This window comes from Dunckerocampus dactyliophorus, chromosome 10 (genome assembly GCF_027744805.1).
Source record: "Dunckerocampus dactyliophorus isolate RoL2022-P2 chromosome 10, RoL_Ddac_1.1, whole genome shotgun sequence".
In the NCBI taxonomy this organism is placed as follows: Eukaryota; Metazoa; Chordata; class Actinopteri; order Syngnathiformes; family Syngnathidae; genus Dunckerocampus; species Dunckerocampus dactyliophorus.
Window position 1 is genome coordinate 4,965,717 of NC_072828.1, and position 22,805 is coordinate 4,988,521.

Below are 22,805 nucleotides of genomic sequence, written 5' to 3' on the forward strand. Positions count from 1 at the left end.
GTGGGCTAAATCAGTGGCATCCAAAGTGTAGCCTGGGGGGTATTTGTGTATTGAGTATTGACCCGCGACACATTCTAAAAATATCATTTACCTGAAAAACTTTTCCAAAAAAAAAGAAACATGCAAAAATGGAAAAATCAGCAGCAATTTTACAAGAATAAAGTAAAAAAAAAAAATCACATAAAAGTTGTAATTTTACGATAATAATTTATGATTTATAATTTATTTTATGAGGAAAAATAAATTTTAGTAACATAAAGTTGAATTATTACAGAAAAAAACATATTTTTTTTTAAATTGTAACATTATGAAAACCAAACAAAACAACAGCTGAAGTTTAAATTTTTGGAAAATTAGGTTGTGGAAAAAGCTATACCGTTATGAGAATAAAGTCTAAATATTATAGGAATAAAGTCGTAATTATGAGAAGAAAATTTACAATAAGAAAGATGAAATAGTTGGACAAAAAACAAAACCCTAACAACAGCAGAAATTAAAAATGACAATAAAGTCAAAATATGAAGAGAAAAAAAAGGCGTATTCTAACAAGAAAAAGTGGTAATTTGATAAAAACATCATGGTAATATTAAATGGAAAAAATAAGGCCATTTTAGTTGCATAGAATTGAAATATTAAAGCAAATAGATGTTATTTTTTAAAGCCGTTATATTATGAAAAAAAAAAACAAAACGGAAAAAGCTATAATGTTGCAGGGATAAAGTCCAAATATTATGTGAAGAAAATGTACAAGTTGCAATAGTTGGAAAATAAAACATAAAACAATACTAGAAATGAAAAAAACTGTTGTCATTTTAACGAGAATAAAGTGAAAATATTAAGAGAAAAAAGTTGTATTCTAATGAGAAAAAGTCACAATTTTCTAGTAGTATAAAGAGGAAAAATAATGTCATTTTCGTAGCATGGAGTTGAAATATTGAAGAGAAAACACCATGCGTTTGAGGTGTTTGTGGTGTACGGGCAGCAGATACTGACTCCTACGTCGGCTTTGTTCCGTAGGCTTCGTCCCTCTGCGACACTTTTCTGCAGCTCGGCAAGCTGCTCCTCCAGCAGGCGTTCAAAGCTCTTCTGGTCCTCTGAGCTAGGGTCCTTGCTGTAGTCTTTACCCTCAAAGCAGTACATGTGGTCTGAGAGCCAAAAAAGATGGTGGTCAATAAGTGTATTCCATATTTTCACGAATGTAAGTGGCAATTTTTTTCAGGTTGGCTGGTCCTGCGACTTATAGTCAGTTGCGACGTATCTATCCAGATACATTTCCAGTAATCCCTCGTTTATGACAGTTAAACAGTTCCAGACCCGACCGTGATAAGGGAATTTCCACAAAATATTTATAAATTATTTAAAAATTGAGATTTTTGTAGTTAGAGCAGAGAAAACCTGTTTATGACCCTCTAAATATGCTTTTTAACATTACACATCCTAGATCTGAATGAATGAAGAAAAATTAAATTAAATGTAAAAAATGAAATACTTCGTTCTATACATAGTTGAATGTGCTCACATCATCATCACACAAAAATGATCAATGGAAATCAAATTGATTATTATTATTATTATTATTATTATTATTATTGGGGTGTCTTGCTGTCCACCTGTTGTCTATTCCATTTGCACAGCAGCGTGTGAAATCGATTGTCAATCTGTGTTGCTTCCTGAGTGGACAGTTTAATTCACAGAAGTGTGATGGAAGTGTTCCCTTCGTGTTTTTTAAGAGTGTATTTGAATTTTACTTCATTTTTATATTTGAAAATGCTTCGTTTAGGCAAAAAACACATTCATCCATCTTTGCCGCTTATCCTCACTGGGGTCGCGGGGGTATGCTGGAGCCTATCCCAGCAGGGCACATATAGACAAGCAAGCATTCACACTCACATTCATACCTATGGACAATTTAGAGTCTCCAATTAACCTAACATGCATGTTTTTGAATGTGGGAGGAAACCGGAGTACCCGGAGAAAACCCACGCACACGCGGGGAGAACATGTAAACTCCTAAACGGAGATTCGAACCCAGATCTTCCCGATATCCTGACTGTGTGGCCAACATGCTAACCAACATGCACCGTGCAGCACTGCAAAAAAACACATATTTTTTGGGCTAATATTAGGCCGTAGTCAACCACAAAGCAGCAATAAGCAGTTCATTTATTTATTTTCACAAACCATCATAGAGTGAAGCCGCGAGATGATGTACATATAATGTAACATGTTTTTAAATGTTCATTCATAGCGACTGCCATGAAGCAAGGAGTGGACATTAGCGTGGACAGCCACCAGAGGGCGCGCTAGGCTTGTGACAACAACAGTGATGTGGAATGAGATCGGGAGCTCGGTGATCTTGCTTCGCGCTAACTTGCTTGTTGGACTCGCTGGCTTGTTATGGTAATTTAGCCTATCCAGCCTCTCAAGTGTGATGCTATTGCACAGCTGAACTAGTGTTAACAGCCTGTTGCTGCGTATTGATGTTCTGTTGTGTAGTTGAATAACTTGCTTTTCCACATTAAATGTCTGAATTTTGTAAAATCAATTTCTAAATAAATACAATCCACTTATAGTCCAGTGAGACTTATATGCTGTACATGTTTTTTCTCCTTCAAGACGCATTTATGGACTGATGCAAACTTATACTCTGAAAAACGGTGCGAGTAACAACAGTAAACAGTAAAAACATACTCTGCCTGTCAGATTCAGAGCCGGTGTCTTCCTCCACTTGCAGGGAATTTTCCTCTTCGTTGTCGTCGTCGTCATCGTCATCGTCATCGTCAACTGTCCAGCGACCGCCTCGAGACGTGCCGAGGATCTTCTCCAGTTTCACATCCTGTACCGAGCTCTCGTCCGACGACAGCAGCTTATCCACACCGAACTTTAAGATCTCACTGAGCTGTGGAGGGAAAAAAATATTGTACAACTTTTTTTTAAAATGTATTTTATAATCTAACAAAAAAAGTCATAATTTAACAAGACTGATGTCATAATATTAAGAAAAGTTAATGTTGTTTTAGGAGCATAAAGTTGAAATATTAAAGAAAGACATTCTTTTTTGAAAGTCAGAATATTATGAAAAACAACTAAAAGTATGAATGAAGTTGTACTTTTTGGAGAATTCATAATTCTGACAAGAACATTTACAAAAAGAAAGTGGAAATAGCTGCAAAATGTAGTAGCAAAAAGAGGAAAACAGCTGTCATGTTACAAAAATAAAGTCAAAATTGAAGAGAAAAAAGTTGTATTCTAACAAGAAAAAAAGTCACACTTTTACGAGAATAAACCCGTAATATTATGGAGAATGTACGATAAGAAAAAAATCGTCAGAACAGGGGTGTCCAAAGTGCAGCCCGAGGGTCATTTGCGATGGGCGGTTGTTTTTTTAACGGCACATTCTAAAAATATAATTTAACAAGAAAACAGCAAAAAGAAAATAAAAAAAATCAACAGCAGTTTTAAAAGAAAAAAGTCAAAATATGAAGAGAAAAAAGCTGTAATCTAACGATAAAAAAGTCCAAATTTTACAAGAATAACGTCGTGATATCATGAGGAAAAAGCGACTGTTTTTTTTTTTGTTATTGTCCCAAATACAATTTAACAAGACAGCAGCAAAAAACAACCGCGGCAAAAATTGAAATTTTACAGCAGAAATTTTACAAGAATAAAGTCAAAATCTAAAGATAAAAAAGTTGCACTCTAATGCATGTCGTCATTTTATGAGAATAACGTCATAATATTATGAGGAAAAATAATGTCATTTTAGTAGCATAAAGCTAAATTATTAAAGAAAGAGGTCTGTCAGTCAAGAGAAGCAAACAAAACAACAAAATAAAGTTGGAATTTTTGGAAAAGTTATATTATAGGAAATAAAGTCAGAATACTACGAGAGGAAAATTGACAAAGATTATGTGAGAAAAAAGTTGAAGTACTTGGAAAATAAAACAAAACAAAACAACAACAGCAAAAAAGGGAAAAAAAAGAAGAAAGAGTGAAGTTGATCGGAATGATAGTCTTTTTCACCAACATCACAAAGCTGAGTCCCTTGCATCCTTTCATACTTCAATATGTGTTTGGACACCCCAGTTAACAGAAGAGCTCAACCCAGTCCAACAACAACATTGGCCGGGCAAATGCAAGCAGTGACCAGGAAATGAAAGACAGCGCTTTTCCTGGTAATCATCTGGTATGGATCAAAAAGTGAGGTCCAAAAGGTGGTGTTGTTATGCTCACGTGAAGGCCCGCGGCTGCCGTCTGAGCTCGGTCCAGCAAAGAGAAGCGCCCCTCTTCCATCACCGTGTTGGTGAGGTGCAGCTTGGAGACAGCGCGAGAGTACATGATCTCCTCCACCGTGTCTCTCGCCAGGAGGCGGATCACCTTCACCGGCCTGTGGCCGAGACGCAAAAACAAGCAATGAGAAAAAAATCAGACACTGTCTGCCACGTTTGTTGTACACACCTGTGCTGACCGATGCGGTGGCAGCGTGCGGCGGCCTGCAGGTCGTTTTGAGGGTTGAAGTCGCTGTCCATGAAAATTACGGTGTCGGCGGCCGTGAGGTTCATGCCGACCCCCCCTGCGCGCAGACACGCATAGAGATGAAGCACAACTTATAGTCCTCATGAAGCCGCACCAATCACAGTGAATTTGCGTCTTCTCTCTGCTTTTTTTTTTTTTGCAATAAAACATTTGCTGGCTCTTAGCAATTTGTTTGCAATTGGTTTGCAATTTGGTGCAATTGTTTGCAATTGCTGGTGCAATCATTTCATCTCAGGAAAAGGTAATTGTGCACACCTTGATATACGTCAAGGGGCCCTTTTAGACCCGCAGTTCATTGTTTTTATAATAAATAATAATAATAATAATAAAAACGGATCAATTAAAGCTGTAAGCAGCGTTGAAGGGGCCCTTGCACCCCCACACAGCTCAGGTTTTACATGAGCCGTGGGACGCAGGACTCGACGGCAGTATCCCCAGTTAGACCCAAAGTTCATTTTTTATTTATAAAAATACAAATTAAATCTGAAAGCAGAGTCGAACGGGGCCTCGCACTGCCACACAACTCCGGTTTCTCATGAGTCGTCATGCGGGACGCAGGAATAAAACACAAATACATTGTGTTGAGCTGCTTAAAAAAAATTAATTATAAGATTAATTATAAGTTACTATGGTCAGCATGCGATTAATCACAATTAATAATTTAATCAATTGATAGCCCAAATTAGAAATACGAAGAACTGTTCTGTCGCTTTTTTTTAATGTTTTTTTAAATGTCACAAACAAGACATAGCTTTTTTTTACCCAATCAGAATTTATATTCACGTCACAAGGCCATCTAGCAGGTATACAGTGAAGACAGCATTTTTCCATCCTCTGATTGGCTGATGTCTGACAGCCAATGCCTAATACTCAAAGTTACCGGTGCACTTGAACGCACACATTGACGCTGTTCCGACATGAAGAAAGCAGACCGACACGGTGTTGTTCATCGTTCTGTGTGCATTATGTGAACAAAAAAGTGAGTTTATGTATAAATTTTCTATATCCGAGTCTCCCTGGGTTTGCTGGCCACTCCCACTGGAAGTCCTCCAGTCAGTGCTTACGAGTGAGTGGGTAGTGTGATGTACAACCCCTGGCAAAAATGATGGAATCACCAGTCTCGGAGGATGTTCATTCAGTTGTTTAATTTTGTAGAAAAAAAGCAGATCACAGACATGACACAAAACTAAAGTCATTTCAAATGGCAACTTTCTGGCTTTAAGAAACACTAAAAGAAATCAAGAAAAAAAAGATGTGGTAGTCAGTAACAGTTACTTTTTTAGACCAATCAGAGGGAAAAAATTATGGAATCACTCAATTCTGAGGTAAAAATTATGGAATCATGAAAAAAACAACAACAAAAGAATACTTCAAAAGAACACACCACTAGTACTTTGTTGCACCACCTCTGGCTTTTATAACAGCTGGCAGTCTCAGAGGCATGGACTTAATGAGTGACAAACAGTACTCTTCATCAATCTGGCTCCAACTTTCTCTGATTGCTTTTGCCAGATCAGCTTTGCAGGTTGGACCATTTTCTTCAACTTCCACCACAGATTTTCAATTGGATTGAGATCCGGACTATTTGCAGGCCATGACATTGACCTTATGTGTCTTTCTTCAAGGAATGTTTTCACAGTTTTTGCATCCTGAAAAATGATTTCATCATCCCCAAACGCCCTTTCAATTGATGGGATAAGAAAAGTGTCCACAATGTCAACGTAAACTTGTGCATTTATTGAAGATGTAATGACAGCCATCTCCCCAGTGCCTTTATCTGACATGCAGCACCATATCATCAATGACTGTGGAAATTTGTATGTTTTCTTCAGGCAGTCGTCTTCATAAATCTCATTGGAACGGCACCAAACAAAAGTTCCAGCATCATCACCTTGCCCAATGCAGATTCGCGATTCATCACTGAATATGACTTTCATCCAGTCATCCACAGTCCACGATTGCTTTTCCTTAGCCCATTGTAACCTTGTTTTTTCTGTTTAGGTGTTAATGATGGCTTTCGTTTAGCTTTCCTGTATGTAAATCCCATTTCCTTTAGGCGGTTTCTTACAGTTCGGTCACAGACGTTGACTCCAGTTTCCTCCCATTTGTTCCTCATTTGTTTTGCTGTGCATTTTCTGTTTTCAGGACATATTGCTTTAAGTTTTCTGTCTTGGCGCTTTGATGTCTTCCTTGATCTACCAGTATGCTTGTCTTTAACAACCTTCCCATGTTGTTTGTACTTGGTCCAGATTTTAGACACAGCTGACAGTGAACAACCAACATCTTTTGCAACATTGCGTGATGATTTACCTTCTTTAAGAAGTTTGATAATCCTCTCCTTTGTTTCAATTGACATCTCTTGTGTTGGAGCCATGATTCATGTCAGTCTACTTGGTGCAACAGCTCTCCAAGGTGTGATCACTCCTGTTTAACTGCAGACTAACGAGCAGATCTAATCTGATGCAGATATTAGTTTTGGGAATGGAAATTTACAGGGTGATTCCATAATTTTTACCTCAGAATTGAGTGATTCCGTAATTTTTTCCCTCTGATTGGTCTAAAAAAGTAACCGTTACTGACTAACACATCTTTTTTTCTTGATTTCTTTTAGTGTTTCTTAAAGCCAGAAAGTTGTCATTTGAAATGACTTTAGTTTTGTGTCATGTCTGTGATCTGCTTTTTTTCTACAAAATTAAACAACTGAATGAACATCCTCCGAGACTGGTGATTCCATCATTTTTGCCAGGGGTTGTATTTTAGTTATTTCAGGGGAGTCCAAAGTGCGTCCTGGACGCTATTTGCAGCCGGTGACTGTTTTTTTATTGGCCTGTGGCACATTGTAAAAATAGAATAAAAAAAAAACTGCAAAAATTGAAAAATCAGCAGTAATTTTAACAGAATAAAGTCAAAATATTAAGAGAAAAAGGTTGCCGTTTTACGAGAATACCCTCAGAATATTATGAGGAAAAATAACGTAATTTCTGTAGCATAGTTAGTAGCATGAAGTTGAAATATTCAAGACAAAGACATCAAATTTTAAGTCATAATATTACGAGAAACAAAGCAAAATGAAACTGTAATTTTTAGAAAACTAGGTTGGGGAAAAAGTTATAATATTATGGTAATAAAGTCAAAATATTGTGGGATTAAAGTCATTCTATTACAAAAAGAAAAGATTATTTAAAAAAAGAGAAAATAAAAAAACAGCTCTAATTTTACTCTTTTAATAAAAATAAAGTCAAAATATGAAAAGAAACAAGTCACAATTATATAAGAACAAACTCAGAGTTCAAATATTAAAGAAAAAATTGGTTATATTTTTCAAAGTCGCAATATTAAGAGAAAAAAACAAAACATAATAAAGTTGTATTTTTTTTAATTAGGTTGAGGAAATATTATATGCATAAAGTCTAAATATTAAGAGAAAAAAGTTGCATTCTAACAAGAAAAAAAGTAGTAATTTATGAAGTCAAAATATTATGGGAATAAAGTCATATTACAAAAAGAACATTTACAAAGATTATTTGAGAGGAAAGTTGAACTATTTGAAAAATTGTAAAAAAAAAACAGTGAAAATGGGGGGGAAAAAGCAAAGCGTGAATAGGGTTTTCCACCTATATGACAAAGCTGAGATGCAATTTTTTCTTGAAATATATATCTATAACTACTTAGCATAATACATATGTTGCTTTACAAATTATCAAAGTGGCAAAGTTGCATTCTTTCATTTTTCACTATGTGTCACTGGCTGTAAAACCGTTTGGACACCCCTGGTGTATTTTTTGTATATTTGTTTGCTTGGTCTGGAGTTGTTTAGAGAAGATGTAAGGAATTTAAAGGGTAGTAATAATGGTGTTCATCCCCAATTCTGTAATGCCACACATTGTTATATTGCATTTTTGTATATCATTGATGGTTTGTATGATTGTGATGTGATATTAAGAAGTGGATAGGGTCCCCACTGAAAGCCCAGGTAGCAAATGCACCGCCCGCCAGCGACACGGCGTATAGCAGCAAGTTATAGCTGAGGCACTTCAACACACAAAGAAAAGCTATCACTTGTGACAGGAAGTCACAAAGCTTGATGGCCTTGTTTTCCCCTGGTGTGTCATCCTGCCGCAGCCCTAATCATTTCTGACATCAGCCCTCCACTTCCTCTCGCTCCCTTTTCGCTGAAGATGCAGCTATAAGAGCGCCCGGTCGCTCAACAACACTCAACAGGCGACGGGGGTGGGCCAAGAAAGGAAGGAAACGTCACCTGCTTTGGTGCTGAGCAGAAAGACAAAGACGTCGTTGCTGCTGAAGTTCTTCACCGCCAGATTGCGTTCTTCACCTCGGACCGAGCCGTCCAGGCGCTCGTAGCTGAAACCTGCACAGAAAGATCAACTTTTGGCACCGAAATTAGACATGCCAAAGCGCATCAATGAGATGTGGAAAGTATTCTGCCTTAAAGGTTCTAGACCCGACCATGATAGTTGAATTTTCCACAATTTGGAATATTATCGTACAGTAGTTAGAACATAGAAAACCTGTAAATGTGTTTTAACACTATCAACTCAAAAAATGAAACAACACCCCTAGTCACCTTTACGCTCCTATTACCCATTATAATAGACCTAATAAGAGAAAATAAGGCACATAAGACATAGAAAAGACGGTTTACAACCTTCTAAATACGCTTTTTAACTTTATAAGAGCCCTCTAGACATAAAATAACACCCCTATAGTCACCTTTACACTCCTATTCCCAATATAATAGACATAATGAGAAAATAAGACATATAAGACATAGAAAATCTGTTTACGACCTTCTAAACAGACTTTTTAACATTATAAGAGCCCTATAGACATGAAATAACACCCCATAGTCCTTTTTACACTTCTATTTCCAATATAATAGACATAATAAGAGAAAATAAGACATATACGACATAGAAAATCTATTTACGACCTTTTAAACACGCTTTTTAACATAAGAGCCCTTTAGACATGAAATAACACTGTATAGTCACCTTTACACCCCCTATTACCTAATATTATTGACATAATAAGAGAAAATAAGACATATTTGACATAAATAAAACATAACATAGAGTCATACGTTAGCATTGGGAGAGTTCCTTGTTGTTTTTTTTGGACAGCATACTTCCTGGGGGGGCTATTGTCTCATCAATGTAAAATTACTGACACCTCGTGACCATTGTAGAACACGACATATCATGTCTTTGCATCTTTGACTGCCTTATACCACGGTGTCCATGCCGAGGGCCGCTTTGATGTTGTTACATATATTTTTTATTTTATAAAAACGCAAAATTAGATTAATAAATTATGAAGTTTCCTGGTTAAATACAGCCTATTATTAGTCAAAAAATATGTTTATTGAAGCAAGTGTTGCACATTTTCTGCCTAAATTAAGCATTGTCAAGGATAAAAATGGTTAAATTAACTCAAATACAAACGCAAGGCATTAAGAAGCTGCATTAATATTGTGAATGTAGTATTCTTCACTGGTCACTAGACGTCAGTAATTTTTCTATAATGTTGGGTGAGACACACAAGCACCAGACTTGATGGCCGGAACAACAGGCTTTTATTACAGGTTTGAATGAGCTCACAACAGGCACAATAATAATTATAACATAATAACAACACCGCTACTGTTGTGGCCGTAATCCAGCTCAAACTCAACTCTGAACGCCTGATGTCACTTCCTGTCCACAAGGCATTTACTACAACATACACAAGCATGAGTCTTATTTATGTTTTAAATGTCATATTTTCTCTTATTATGTCTACTATATTGGGTAATAGGAGTGGAATGGTGTTATTTCATTTCTAGAGGGTTTTAATAATATTAAAAAGCATATTTAGAAGGTCATACCACAATGTAGCTGTGGTGTAAACAATGAATAATAGGATTACAAAACTGACTAAAGGGGCGTTATTGTCTACAGGGCTCTAATAATGCTAAAAACATATTTAGAAAGTCATAAACAGGTTTCCAATGCTCTAACTACAAAAATATTCCATTTATTAACATTGAATCCTATATGGCGAAAATGTATTTATCGCGTTCGAGCTTGGAACCAATTAACCGCTATAAACGACTGAATATGGGGGGTTTTTGCCTCTTCATGATGCATTTTTTGAGTTATAATAGAAAAAAAATGTGTATCGCTTGTTTAACATATTTATCCAGGTTTGAGCATCTCAAAAATGTCGTCCAATTCATTCCCACCTCTGTACTCCATGTAGTCCTGGAGAATGTCCAGCATCCTGGTCATCTGGGAGAACAGAAGAACACGATGGCCGCTGTGGCAACAAACATGACAGGAGAATCAAATTAAAAGCACACTGACGGGGGAGTAAAGTTATGATTCAGCATTCGTTGCCCCGTGTGTTGGCAAATTTCTTGTCAAAAAATGTCATTTTTATTTGAGGAAAACCCGGCCCATTCGTGCTTTCACTCTGAAAATATGTTTTTTTTCTCTCTGATCTACTGTATTAATATCATCTGTTCACAATCATAGCTTGGTGGCATCACTACATGCCTCCATGCCAGTGAGTCTCAAATTACATAGGCATAAGAATAATAATAATTAGGGGTGCACAATAACTATTCGACCGATAATTATGGGCTGATATGAGGGAATTATGACATCATACCAGTCAATCAGAAAACATTAAAAATAGCTCGATAACCGATAAAAAAAAAACCTCCAATGAGGGGAGATTACCATACTGTGCCGGTGACCACATCAAGCGCTCCTCTTTTCTCCTGCCTGTGACATTATCGGCCTGTCGTAACTTCCCCTGAGCTCACTTGGAAACAAACATTCACTTTCCGAGGAAGACATTTCACGTGCTATTGTACCAAACACTCAGCTATGGGGGGGGGGGATGCAGCAAACAAAAAACCTTATCAGCCACCGGAAACGCCAGGGCCAAGGCGAATGAAAAGTACAAAAGGTTTGCCAGAGACCTCCAAGGTGCCACACCGCCTGCTCGGAGCGTGTGCCCAAATATAGTGCACTTTGCTGGGCCACAGCACGTGGCTCCTCCCCTCTATAGTCTGGTTCTGCTAATAGTAGTGATGTGGCAGTAGTAATGTCATGATATTTCATTAGGACAAATCAACAGGTACAGTTGGTCAAATCCAAAGTCCTTCTTACCTCCAGGTGTGCACACATAACAGTTAAATCTAAATTAAAAAGTAGATATAAAAAAAGTCGGTTATCGATACCATATCGGTCTTGAGAAGCAGAAACCAATCGGTATCGGTTTGACAGAAAAATATATCATGCATCTCTAAAAATAATGTAATGACCCGATGAATGCACCTCACGTAAGAGTCTGTGCGACTTGTTTGCTACGCCGCCACGAGGTGCGTGCCATGTTTATGGCTGACTTTGCCGTGCTCGAGTAAATATGACTTTGGATGTAGTAGTTTTATTAAACGAGGATAATTATGAAAAAAACTATAATAATAAAAATGATATAAGGAGGGGGAGGAGGAGGAGGAATTATTGAAGAAAGGCGCCAGATAACAAACCCTGCTTGCAGGTAAGCCAACATGCCGTCCAGGAGGCAAAGCTTCCCGCTGGCTTCAATCAGATGCTCCCCCATCTCAAATGGCTCTGGCTCCACTCCTGCATGACCGGAAGGGAATCAAGTTATTCCCGAGCTTGGTTCTGACCGCTAGTCAGGTGTCGTTTGTGTCAGAAGGCGTCTCACCATCAAAGAGATACGGGTGATCCACGCACTTCCTCAGCTGCATTAAAATGTTTAGCAGACGGGTCTTGTTGCTCTGCTCGTTCCCAAAAGCCTCTGAAAAATCAGATTCAATACAAGGTGTTCAGTAATCCCACGTTTATGGTGATTAATTGCTTCCAAACCCGACCGTGATAACTTAAATAGGACTCCCTATTTAGAAATGGAACGTTTTCGTAGTTATGGCGTAGAAAACCTGTTTACCACCTTCTAATTACGCTTTTTAACATTGTTAGAGCCCTCTAGACATGAAATAACACCCCTATAGTCACCTGTACATTACTATTACCCAGTAGAGTAGACATAATAAGGGAAAGTAAGAAATAGAAAACCTGGTTACAACCTTCTAAATATCGTTTTCAACATTATTAGAGCCCTCTAGACAAGAAATAACACCCGTATAGTCACCCTTACATTCCCATTACCCAATAAAACATAACATATAAACATAAATAAGACTTGTGCTAGTGTGTGTCGCTGTAAATGTGTTCCCTTGGGGAGCTGAGTGGGGGCCGGACAGGAAGTGACATCAGGTGTTCAGAGTTCTAGCTCGCTGTGGTTTACGGCTGCAACAGTAGCGACATGTTAGGGATCAGTGTGCCTGTTATGAGATCATTCAAAGCTGCCATAAAAGCCTCCATGTTGCGACGATCAAGTCTGGTGCTTGTGTGTCTCACCCAACATTCCAGTAACATTACTGACACCTCGTGACCAGTGTAAAATATTACACATCATCACATCTCCTTAATGCTTTATATTTGTATTTTACTTCATTTAGCCATTTTCATGCTTGAGAATGCTTCAGTTGGGCAAAAAATGCAAAACATTTGCTTACATGTACATATTTTTTAAATAATAGGCCATATTCTACCGCAAAACAACAGCAACAAGCATGATGTATTAATGAATATGCTTTAGAAAACAATCCCTCGCCACTTCGCACTTCAACTTTTGCGGCTTCACTCTTGATTATCTTTGAAGCGCGGCTTTTGCAGCTTCAAAACTAGATTAATTCATATATCACTGCTGTTTCGCGGTTAAATACAGCTTATTATTGGTCCAAAAGTATGGTGGTGGTTTAATTTATTTAGAACATGCATACAGTTTACATTGAATGCTTCATGTTACAATTCACAATTCCACATGTCCCAAAAGGAGTAGGAAGAAGCAGAGCTTATTTAATCCTACCCCCTCCCCTTTCCATACAATCATGCAGATATTATTATTATTATTATTATTACTACTATCATCACTATTGTCATTGCTTTTTTTGTTTTGTTTTTACAAAAAAAAACACAGAACAAACAAAAAAAGTTCTTCCTTTTTCCCGTTGATATCCGGATCCACTTCCTGCCGTATTTGGTATTGTATTCTAAGTGTCATTCAATGTGGAAAATATGCATATTTAAGCAAATGTTATGTATTTTTCGTCGAAATGAAGCATTTTCAAGCATAAAAATAGCAAAATAAAGTAAAATACAAATAAAAGGCATTCAGAAGACGCACTGAAAGACGTCGTGATGATATGTAGTATTACACATTGGTCACTAAGTGTCAGTAATGTTACACTGATGAGACAACAGCCACGTTTTGTCCACAACTGGAAATTAAAAAAAAAAAAATGAGAAGGAACTCTCTCATTGCTAAAATATGAGTCTATATTATGTCTTATTTTCTCTTATTATGTCTACTATATTGGGTAATAGGAGTGTAAAGGTGACGATAGGGGTGTTATTTCATGTCTAGAGGGCTCTAATGTTAAAAAGCATACCTAGAAGGTCATAAACATGTTATTTGTGGTCAAAGTACAAAAATGTTCCCTTTACAAATAAAGGATTGGAACCAATTAACCGCCTTACTTAAATGAGGCATTACTGTATATATTATTCAAGAGGTGAACAGGGATCATGCAGGTAAGTAAACAATTTTTGTCATTTCCTATTGCCACTGGGTAGCGCTGTGACTAATGCATAATGTCAGAGTGTCATCTTCATTATACACACCAATGAAGTTATTCACATTTACATTTTTGTGGCGACTCGTCAGACAGACCATCAGTACATTTGTTACCATGCCCTCCCCCTCAGACATCCTATGACGTAGGGCAAAGTCCCTCAGAGGAGTTTGTCAAAATACAACATCCTGTTTTGGCCTAAAATGATTGGCGTGAAACAAAATGGTCGACTTCCTGTTTGCTTGCGTTCTTGAGACGTTTTTGAGATAACCGGTGAGATGATCGGTGAAACTGTTGGCGGAGGCGAATTTTTACAAACTTAGGGGGGGCTGCTTAGTTTTGGGGGTTCACATTCACCATTTTTCACCAGTTCTGCCGTGCTTGTAAACTTTGAGTTATCATGCATCTTAAAGACACCCCAGAATGAGAGGAAGGTTGCGGAATAATATGAACACAGCAAATCCAATAGGGCAGGGATGTCCATAGTGCAGTTCGAGGCCCATTTACGGCCCGCGGCTGTTTTTATATTGGCTGGTGGAACATTCTAAAACTACAATTTAACAAGAAAAATAAAAACAAACAAAAAAAAAAAATTAAAAACAACAGCAAAAATTAAACAGCAGTTATTTTACAAGAATGAAGTCCAAATATTAAGAGAAAAAAGTTATAATCAAATGACAAAAACCGGTAATTTTACAAATCTAACGTCATATAATATGACAAAATATAAAGACATTTTAGTAGCATATTGTTGAAATATTATAGAAAGTGTTTTTTTTAATGTTGTAATATTCTAAGAAACAAACAAAACAACTTAAGTTGTAATTTTTGGAAAATTAGGTTGGGGAAAAAGTTATAATGTTACAAGAATAAAAACACAGCAAAAGTTTTTTGGAAAACTAGGTTGGGGAAAAAGTTATAATATTATGGGAATAAAGTCATAATATTATGAGAAGGAAATTTACCAAGATTTGAGAAGAAAGGTTAAATATTTGGAAAATGTAAAAAAAAAAATGGTGAAAAAAAGAGCAAGGAGTGAAGTTGATAGTAATAATAGTCTCTTTCACCTACAGTCATGGAAAAAATGATTAGAGCACCCTTGTTTCTTCAGTTTCTTGTTCATTTTAATGCCTGATACAACTAAAGGTACCTTTGTTTGGACAAATATAACAATGACAACAAAAATAGCTCATAAGAGTTACATTTTTTGGCAGTACAATGCTATAGCTATTCATGTAAGAACTTAAGTGATTTTGGTTATTACCAAGAAAACCATGGAAGTTGCTAGATATCAGCTCTTCAATTCAACTCTTATGAGCTATATTTGTTATCATCAAACAAAGGTACCTTTAGTTGTACCAGGCATTAAAATGGATCAATAAACTGAAGAAACAGGGGTGGTCTGATCATTTTTTCCATGACTGTATATGACAAAGCTCAGAAGCATTTTTTTCTTGAAATCTACACTCGATAACTTCTGAGCAAAATATCAAAGTCATCCTTTCATTTTTCACTATGTGGCCCTCGCTGGAAAAACGTTTGGGCACGTTCCACTATAGGGCCTTGGCACCACTTGGTGCTTCAAATTGATGTCTAGTAGTCTCATGCTGCTCACCAACATCCTTCATTAGGAGGGCTTTGTAGTATTTCTTCTGCAGCGCCGACATGCCGTGGTAAACCACCAGCTCGCTCTTCTTAGGCAGATCCACTGCCACCTCCGACTTGAGCCGACGAAGCAGGAAGGGCTCCAGGAGGCTCTGGAGCTCGGCGGCTGGAGGCGGACACCCACGGAATATCAGCACCGACTCCCGGGACCTTCTCACTAGTCTAACGTCTGTCCTACCGAGTGCAGGTCGATTCCGTACGTCCGAGTAAGACTGGACAAAGTTGTCTGCGTCTTCTGCTGAGAAGATTCCGGGCTGGATGAAGCTCAGCAGAGAGTAGAGCTCCAGCAGGTTGTTCTGGATGGGAGTTCCCGTCAGCAGAACTCTAAAGTCCACTGAGAACTGAGACAGGAAGTGGACAAGATATGACATGGAAGGGAAGAAGGCCAGGTGCTGCTCACTACCTGCGTCAGGGTTTTGTGCAAAAGAGAGTTCTGGTTCTTGAGTCGGTGAGCCTCGTCTACGACCAGCACCTTCCACTTCCACCTGAGGATGGAGCACATCACATGACGCATCGTAGCCGTGATACATGCCTATGATTGCACCGTTATAGTCCTGCAGTGTTTCCCATACAGTCGTTTTTTTAGCGGATCGCCAGAGATAAAGTTGGTGCTACCTGCTCGCCCTCGCTCATGAACGCACCTGGTCTGCCAGAGAATAAGAAAACAGAGCAGTAGAGATCTTTGTTACTATATTTAGCAAGTCATCAGACCACTCTAGATAAGCTCAGTCTTGCTTTGCATGTTTTTTCCTCGCTTTTTTGTGGCTACTTATGCAAGTTTGCTGATTACATCACACGCAAACAAAACCCACCACTGCCACAAATAGATTGCAGTCCTGTGACCAGAATTCATTTTATCTTAGTTTTTTACACAAAATTACCAGTGTGTTTTTTTTCTCCAAGTTGATCAAAGCACAGTTAGCGTGCAAAGTCCAAGTGCTCCACCTAGTGTCAAAGTTGGTACATTACAGTTTACATCAACCCTTCAACTTCTTGATTTTGCCATGCCCTTTTTTTTATTAAAATAATAATAACAATAATACGAATAATATTAATGCAAATAATTATAATTATAATTTTTCAAATATTAAATTTTTCAATATATACTTTATGATATAGCTCAAGAATATATTACATGCTTTATATTGCCTCACTGGCTTCAATAAATGAATGAAATCATTAATAATCATGAAAGAAGGATATCATTTTGGGACCAGTTTAAAACAAATAAAAAGAATAAACCTTTTTTTTTTTTTTTTTTTACATATATTAAACTTTTTAAATATGTACAATATATTATGATATACTTTAAGAATAATCTTTTTTTAAACAATACATGCTACATTTTACCCCACTGACGTCAATGAATGAATGAAATAATTAATGATAATGAAAGAAGTGGCCGAGTGGCTAGCATGTTGGCCACACAGTCAGGAGATCGGGAAGAACTGGGTTCGAATCTCCGTTGGGCATCTCTGTATGAATGTGAGTGTGAATGCTTGTTTGTCTATATGTGCCCTGCCATTGGCTGGCGACCAGTCCAGGGTGTACCCCGCCTCTTGCCCGAAGTCAGCTGGGATAGGCTCCAGCATACCCCTGTGACCCTAATTAGGATAAGTGGCATAGAAAATGGATATTTGGCATAGAAAATGGATGGAAAGAAAGAGATATTTTGGGTCCTGTTTGAAAAAAATTAATTGTTGACAAATATTTAACTTTTGAAATAACCATATTATGAAAAGGTTCAAGAATAATCTTCTTTTAATAAAACATTACATGCTGTATTAAGTCTCACTGGCTTCCATAATTGAATGAAATCATTAATAATGTAATAATCCAATTTACGAACATCCAACTAACAACACAAGCCGACTGGTCTATATTTTCATGTGTTTTGCCTTATAAGTCCATAGTTATATATATTTAAGTCCATATTTCACATGCTTGACCAGTAGAGGGCACTGTGACACTGCGAATGGGACCAACAGGCATGAAGACCAGGGGGAGGAGACTTGAAGAAAAGCTAAATTGTAGCTGTATGATGCAACCCTGCACAGCTTGTGATTAAAGTTTATGAAGAGTTAATAGGCTTGTCCTTTTTTTCAATAACTCCTCCTCCACCACCACTACCAACGACGTATGCTCGACCACTCCTCTTCAAAGGTTAATAACATTTATCATTACGCTATTATATCATTTTTATTATTTTTTTCATTAATTATCCTCGTTTAATATTACTACTGCATCCAAACTCATATTTACATACATACACATATACTGTAAATGTATACACGTACATGTAGTACCTATATCATTGGTAATATGACCTTTTGCCCTACTTAAGAACAATTCGACTTAAGAACGGTCGTCTGGAACCAATTGTGTTCGTAAGTTGGGGACTTAGTATATATATATATATATATATATATATATATATATATATATATATATATATATATATATATATATATATATATAAAATATCTTCACAAATATTTAAAATATATGTAAATATATATGTGTGTGTGTATACATATACATATATATACACACACATACATACACACATATACAATAGTACCATAGCATAAACCTCCTTTTACATAAATTCCACTGAACATAAAGAATTTATGTAAAGTTTTTGCTTCGTATTACAGCAGAAATTCCATATAACATAAAGCGTCAAGTCAGTGTGTCTTTTTTTGGTTTCAATCAACTTTATTAATGCCTCAAGTCTGTGCAAGTTCAGTCTAACGCTTGGTGACGCCTTCTGACGCATCACGCTCTCATTGGCTGATTTTCGAGGCACCACCTACGCTTGACCCTTCAAACTCCTTCCTCTTCGTAGTCCCCCTGAAACTAACTTTTAAGTTAACTAACAATTAAGTTAAGTTACAAATTAAAATTTTGCACACAGCATTATCGTGTAGTGCGTGTGCGTTTGTCTGTAAGACCAGCTGACTCTTAGACTCTTTGAGTCGTGTTTCGATTCAGGCTAGTCCTCCTCCTCCTTCCTGCCTCCACTTGCACTCCTGATCAAGACATCTCGTGAACGGTAGGATTGTTTTTGTTTTTCACTTTTATTCATTTACAGTAATCTTATTTATTACCTTATTTTATATTGGAATGTTACTCTACTATGTTTATGCTAACGTTTTCTTATATTTTCCCACCATATTTGGTGGACTTTGAATATTTTGAAGTGCCAAAGGGGTGAGTTTGGGAAGATTTTGGAACGGATTAGGCTATTTACATGTATTTTACGCTTCGTATAACATAAAAACCCTATAACATAAAGGTTCTCGGAACGGATTTACGTTGTAGGGGCGTCTACTGTATATAAATAAATATATATATATATATATATATGCGTGTGTGCGTCATGAATGAATGAAATAATAATCATGAAAGAAATAATTTTTGATCTATTTAAATAATAATAATAATAATAATAATAATAATAATAATAATAATAATAATAATATGATATACTTCAGTTGAGCTTTTATTTAGTTTCTCTTTTTTAATACAACATTACATGCTCCATTGTGCCACACTGGTTTCAAAGAATAATTAATAATAATGAAAGATAAGCGGCATAGAAGATGGATGGATGGAAAGAAAGATACCCAGTTTGGGTCCAGTTTGAAAAAAAAATAAATTATAGTAATAAAATTATTGACAAATATTTAACTTTTTAAATATACTTATTATGACATAGTTCATGAATTATTTTCTTTTAATAAAATATTACATGCTCCATTAAGTCTCACTGGCTTCAATATATGAATGACTCATTTTGAGTCCATTAAAAATAATAATAATATTATGATATACGCTGGGTTTTTTTTTACGTTATTATTTAGTTTTTCTTTTCTTTTTTAGTGCAACATTACACGCTCCATTTTGCCACACTGGCTTCAATAAGACATTGCATGTGAATGCCCGAGCCTGACGAGACGGGAAAAAACCAAAAATGAGCAGGAAAGTGTCTACGTCGACGTTGGAACAGTTGGAATCTGTTGAGAAATCTGGAAGTAGTTGGTAAATGCCTTTGATCGAATAAGATCAACGGCACCATTCAGCATTTTGGAAAAACGGGTATGTGAAAAGTGGGAATTTTTGTGCTGTGGATTATAGCATGAATGAATGAGTTGATGTTGGAATGAGGTGAATGGGTGGAGAAATGTACAAGTCGCAGCATTCCTTAAGAGTTCATTAGTTTTCTGGAAAAGTGGGAATTTTGGGAAAAATTTTATTTGTTTTTATATGTGAAAAATAGGTAGCCTTAATGTCTGGATTGTGCTGAACAATTTGATGTTAGAATTGGTTGAAAAATGTTGAAGTAATTGAGTAATTAAGTTCAAAGAAAATGACAGTCATTAAGATCAAAGGAATATCCTTACATTAATAATGAAAGTTAGAGATATACTATTACTTTGGTCCACATTAAAATCTCAAGCTAATGAAGTTAATTCAAACAAAACTGCTCTGTTGCGCACACATAAAAATGGACAAAGGACCAACGATAAAATAATATTTGACACTAACCGTCTCAGGAAAGAAGCGTCTTTGAGGCAGAGCTGAGAAACAGACCATTCCAAAAGTCAACACAGATGCGACGTGACGTCATGTTGCTTACACAGAACATCCACGCACCTCGTATGTGGTGAGCAGAACGTGCATGTCCTGCATGTCCGCGTCCCCTTGGATCTCTGCCCGTCTGTCTTTGTCTCCCTTGTAACACAGGACAGTCAGAGACGGGGCAAAACTAAAAGAAACAAACAAGAATTGGCGTTTTTACAGGCAGCGGTGGATGGATTATAAATAACGGAAGTTGAGCATCTTTACCGTTCCAACTCATTCCTCCAATTTTCCATGACAGAGAGTGGGCTCAGGACCAAAAATGGACCTTTGGTACCAAGCGCTCCGGACATGTACACCAGCAGGGAGATGGTCTGAAGACACAAAGACAGATAAGCAGTGATAAATACGGTAACTTTTTTTACCTTTCAGCACTTATCTGGACCATTCAACACTCACAATCACACCTACAGTGCCTTGTATAAGCTACCCAACCCCCCCCAAAAATGCAAAAAAATCTCCTTACATGGGTGAACTTACTGATTTTTAGAAAATTCTGTCAATTAATTAAAATATATCAGGTAAAAAAAAAGACTGTATAAGTATTCACCCACCTTGATAGTTTCCGCATTTTATTGCTTTTAAAAATAAAATAATGGTCACTGTTATTTGTTGTTTTTTTTAACCAAAAAATTCTCTATACATGTCAAAGCAAGAGCAGATTTTTACAAATTTAAGTCAATTAATGAAAGATATATCAGGTAAAGTAAATGACTGCATAAGTATTCACATCCCTTTGAATGTTTCTGCATTTTATTGCTTTTAAAAATGAAATAATGGTCAGTGTGATTTGGATTTTTTTTTTGTTTTGTTTTTTACAAAAAATTGCAAAAAAAAATGTCCATTTATGTCAAAGTGAAAACAGACTTTTGTCCTACACTTGTATAGCGCTTTTCCACCTCCAAGGCACTCGAACCGCTTTGACACTGCTAGCATATTTACCTACTGATGATGCAGCATCAGGAGCAACTGGAGGTTCAGTATCTTACCCAAGGACACTTCGATCGAACATGCAGGATAAACCCACAACCTTCAGGTTGTGAGACCACCACTCTACATTTGTGCTAATTAATTTTGTGTCAACTAAATACAAATATATCAGGTAAAGTAAGTGACTGCATAAGTATTCACCCCATTTAGGTCAGTATTTAGTAGATGCACCTATGGCTGCAACCACACCACATCTACACACCGCAAGTTTTCCATTTTCCTCCTTGCGAAACAGCTCAAACTCATTTGGATTCGACTGCACTCAAGTGTCCACTTCATTAACTGCAGCACTGCAGGCAACAGCCACCTGGAGCTCGGCTGAATTAAGTCAGTCACTTCATAGAGAGTGAATACTTATGGAGTCATTTTCTTTACCTGATATATTTTTAATTCATTGACATACATTTGTAAAAATCTGCTCTTGCTTTGACATGTATAGAGATTCTTTTTTGCATTTTTTTTGTCCAAAAAATCTAAATCACACTGCAGAAATCTTCAGGGGAGTGAATACTTTTGCAAGGCAATTTAGTGTGTCTCCAATGAAGCGAATGTTCATGTTTTTGTTCGTAGATATCTATCAATCATTCAAAAATAGTGAAAGTTTGTTTCAAGAGAGAGCAAACACCTGACAAGTTTTCCCCAAGCCCATCTCATCTGCAAGGATGCATCCCTGCTGGTTCTGCGCACACTGCGTCAACCACTGGACGCCATCCAGCTGATAGGCCCTCAGCTGTATCCCTGGCAAAAAATATAGACGTTTGGAAGAAGAAATACGAGTAGAAACACTTTAAAGTACACCAGCTAGCTTCCGTCAAGTCGTTAAAAGTTTCGTTCCCAGTTACCTCTCAAACCCCACCGATGTACGTCGCTCTGACACAGTGGGGTCGTCTTTTTTGCACCGATGCTGGCTTTAATCTTCAGCAACAATTCCGTCATATTTCCACACCGGCAGGACAAAGTCTGGACAAGTCGGTCAAACACTTCCGCGTCGGTCACGTGATACAGGAAGGCGAGCGCGCGCTACTTTTGGTTTTAACAACATTACTTATTCGCATATATATGCATGATTAAAAACAAATATACATCAGAGGTTGTTTATGTGGGTCCAACTGCGAAGGATCTAATGGCATATTCACTAATTATGCCATTTTCCATCCGGTGTTTGTATTGTTGTATGTCCTGATGTGATCACGTGACAGAAAGAGGCTGGGCTTAGCCGGAAGAGGCTATTAATTATTTACAT

The 22,805-nt window shown here is 37.0% G+C and overlaps 1 protein-coding gene across 3 annotated transcripts in view; it reads right to left on the minus strand.

The window, feature by feature from the left end:
- The window catches only part of chd1l (chromodomain helicase DNA binding protein 1-like), a 45,421-nt gene extending 22,799 nt beyond the window's left edge, over nucleotides 1–22,622 (minus strand). For 2 of the 3 annotated variants that reach the window (XM_054789385.1, XM_054789384.1), the window contains exons 1-16: nucleotides 22,405–22,622; nucleotides 22,188–22,300; nucleotides 20,780–20,886; nucleotides 20,588–20,699; nucleotides 20,480–20,511; nucleotides 16,332–16,413; nucleotides 16,107–16,269; nucleotides 15,879–16,034; nucleotides 12,274–12,366; nucleotides 12,092–12,188; nucleotides 10,778–10,851; nucleotides 8,795–8,905; nucleotides 4,459–4,573; nucleotides 4,234–4,387; nucleotides 2,692–2,899; nucleotides 994–1,145 (exon numbers count right to left, since the gene is read on the minus strand). In XM_054789385.1, the coding sequence (XP_054645360.1) occupies nucleotides 994–1,145; nucleotides 2,692–2,899; nucleotides 4,234–4,387; nucleotides 4,459–4,573; nucleotides 8,795–8,905; nucleotides 10,778–10,851; nucleotides 12,092–12,188; nucleotides 12,274–12,366; nucleotides 15,879–16,034; nucleotides 16,107–16,269; nucleotides 16,332–16,413; nucleotides 20,480–20,511; nucleotides 20,588–20,699; nucleotides 20,780–20,886; nucleotides 22,188–22,300; nucleotides 22,405–22,498 (1,863 nt within the window). In that variant the 5' untranslated portion in view covers nucleotides 22,499–22,622. Of the gene's footprint in view, nucleotides 1–993; nucleotides 1,146–2,691; nucleotides 2,900–4,233; nucleotides 4,388–4,458; nucleotides 4,574–8,794; nucleotides 8,906–10,777; nucleotides 10,852–12,091; nucleotides 12,189–12,273; nucleotides 12,367–15,878; nucleotides 16,035–16,106; nucleotides 16,270–16,331; nucleotides 16,414–20,479; nucleotides 20,512–20,587; nucleotides 20,700–20,779; nucleotides 20,891–21,766; nucleotides 21,771–22,187; nucleotides 22,301–22,404 lie in introns of those variants that run through there. The other variant, XM_054789386.1, reaches the window with a different exon arrangement.
- Between the last annotated feature and the right edge of the window lie 183 nt (nucleotides 22,623–22,805).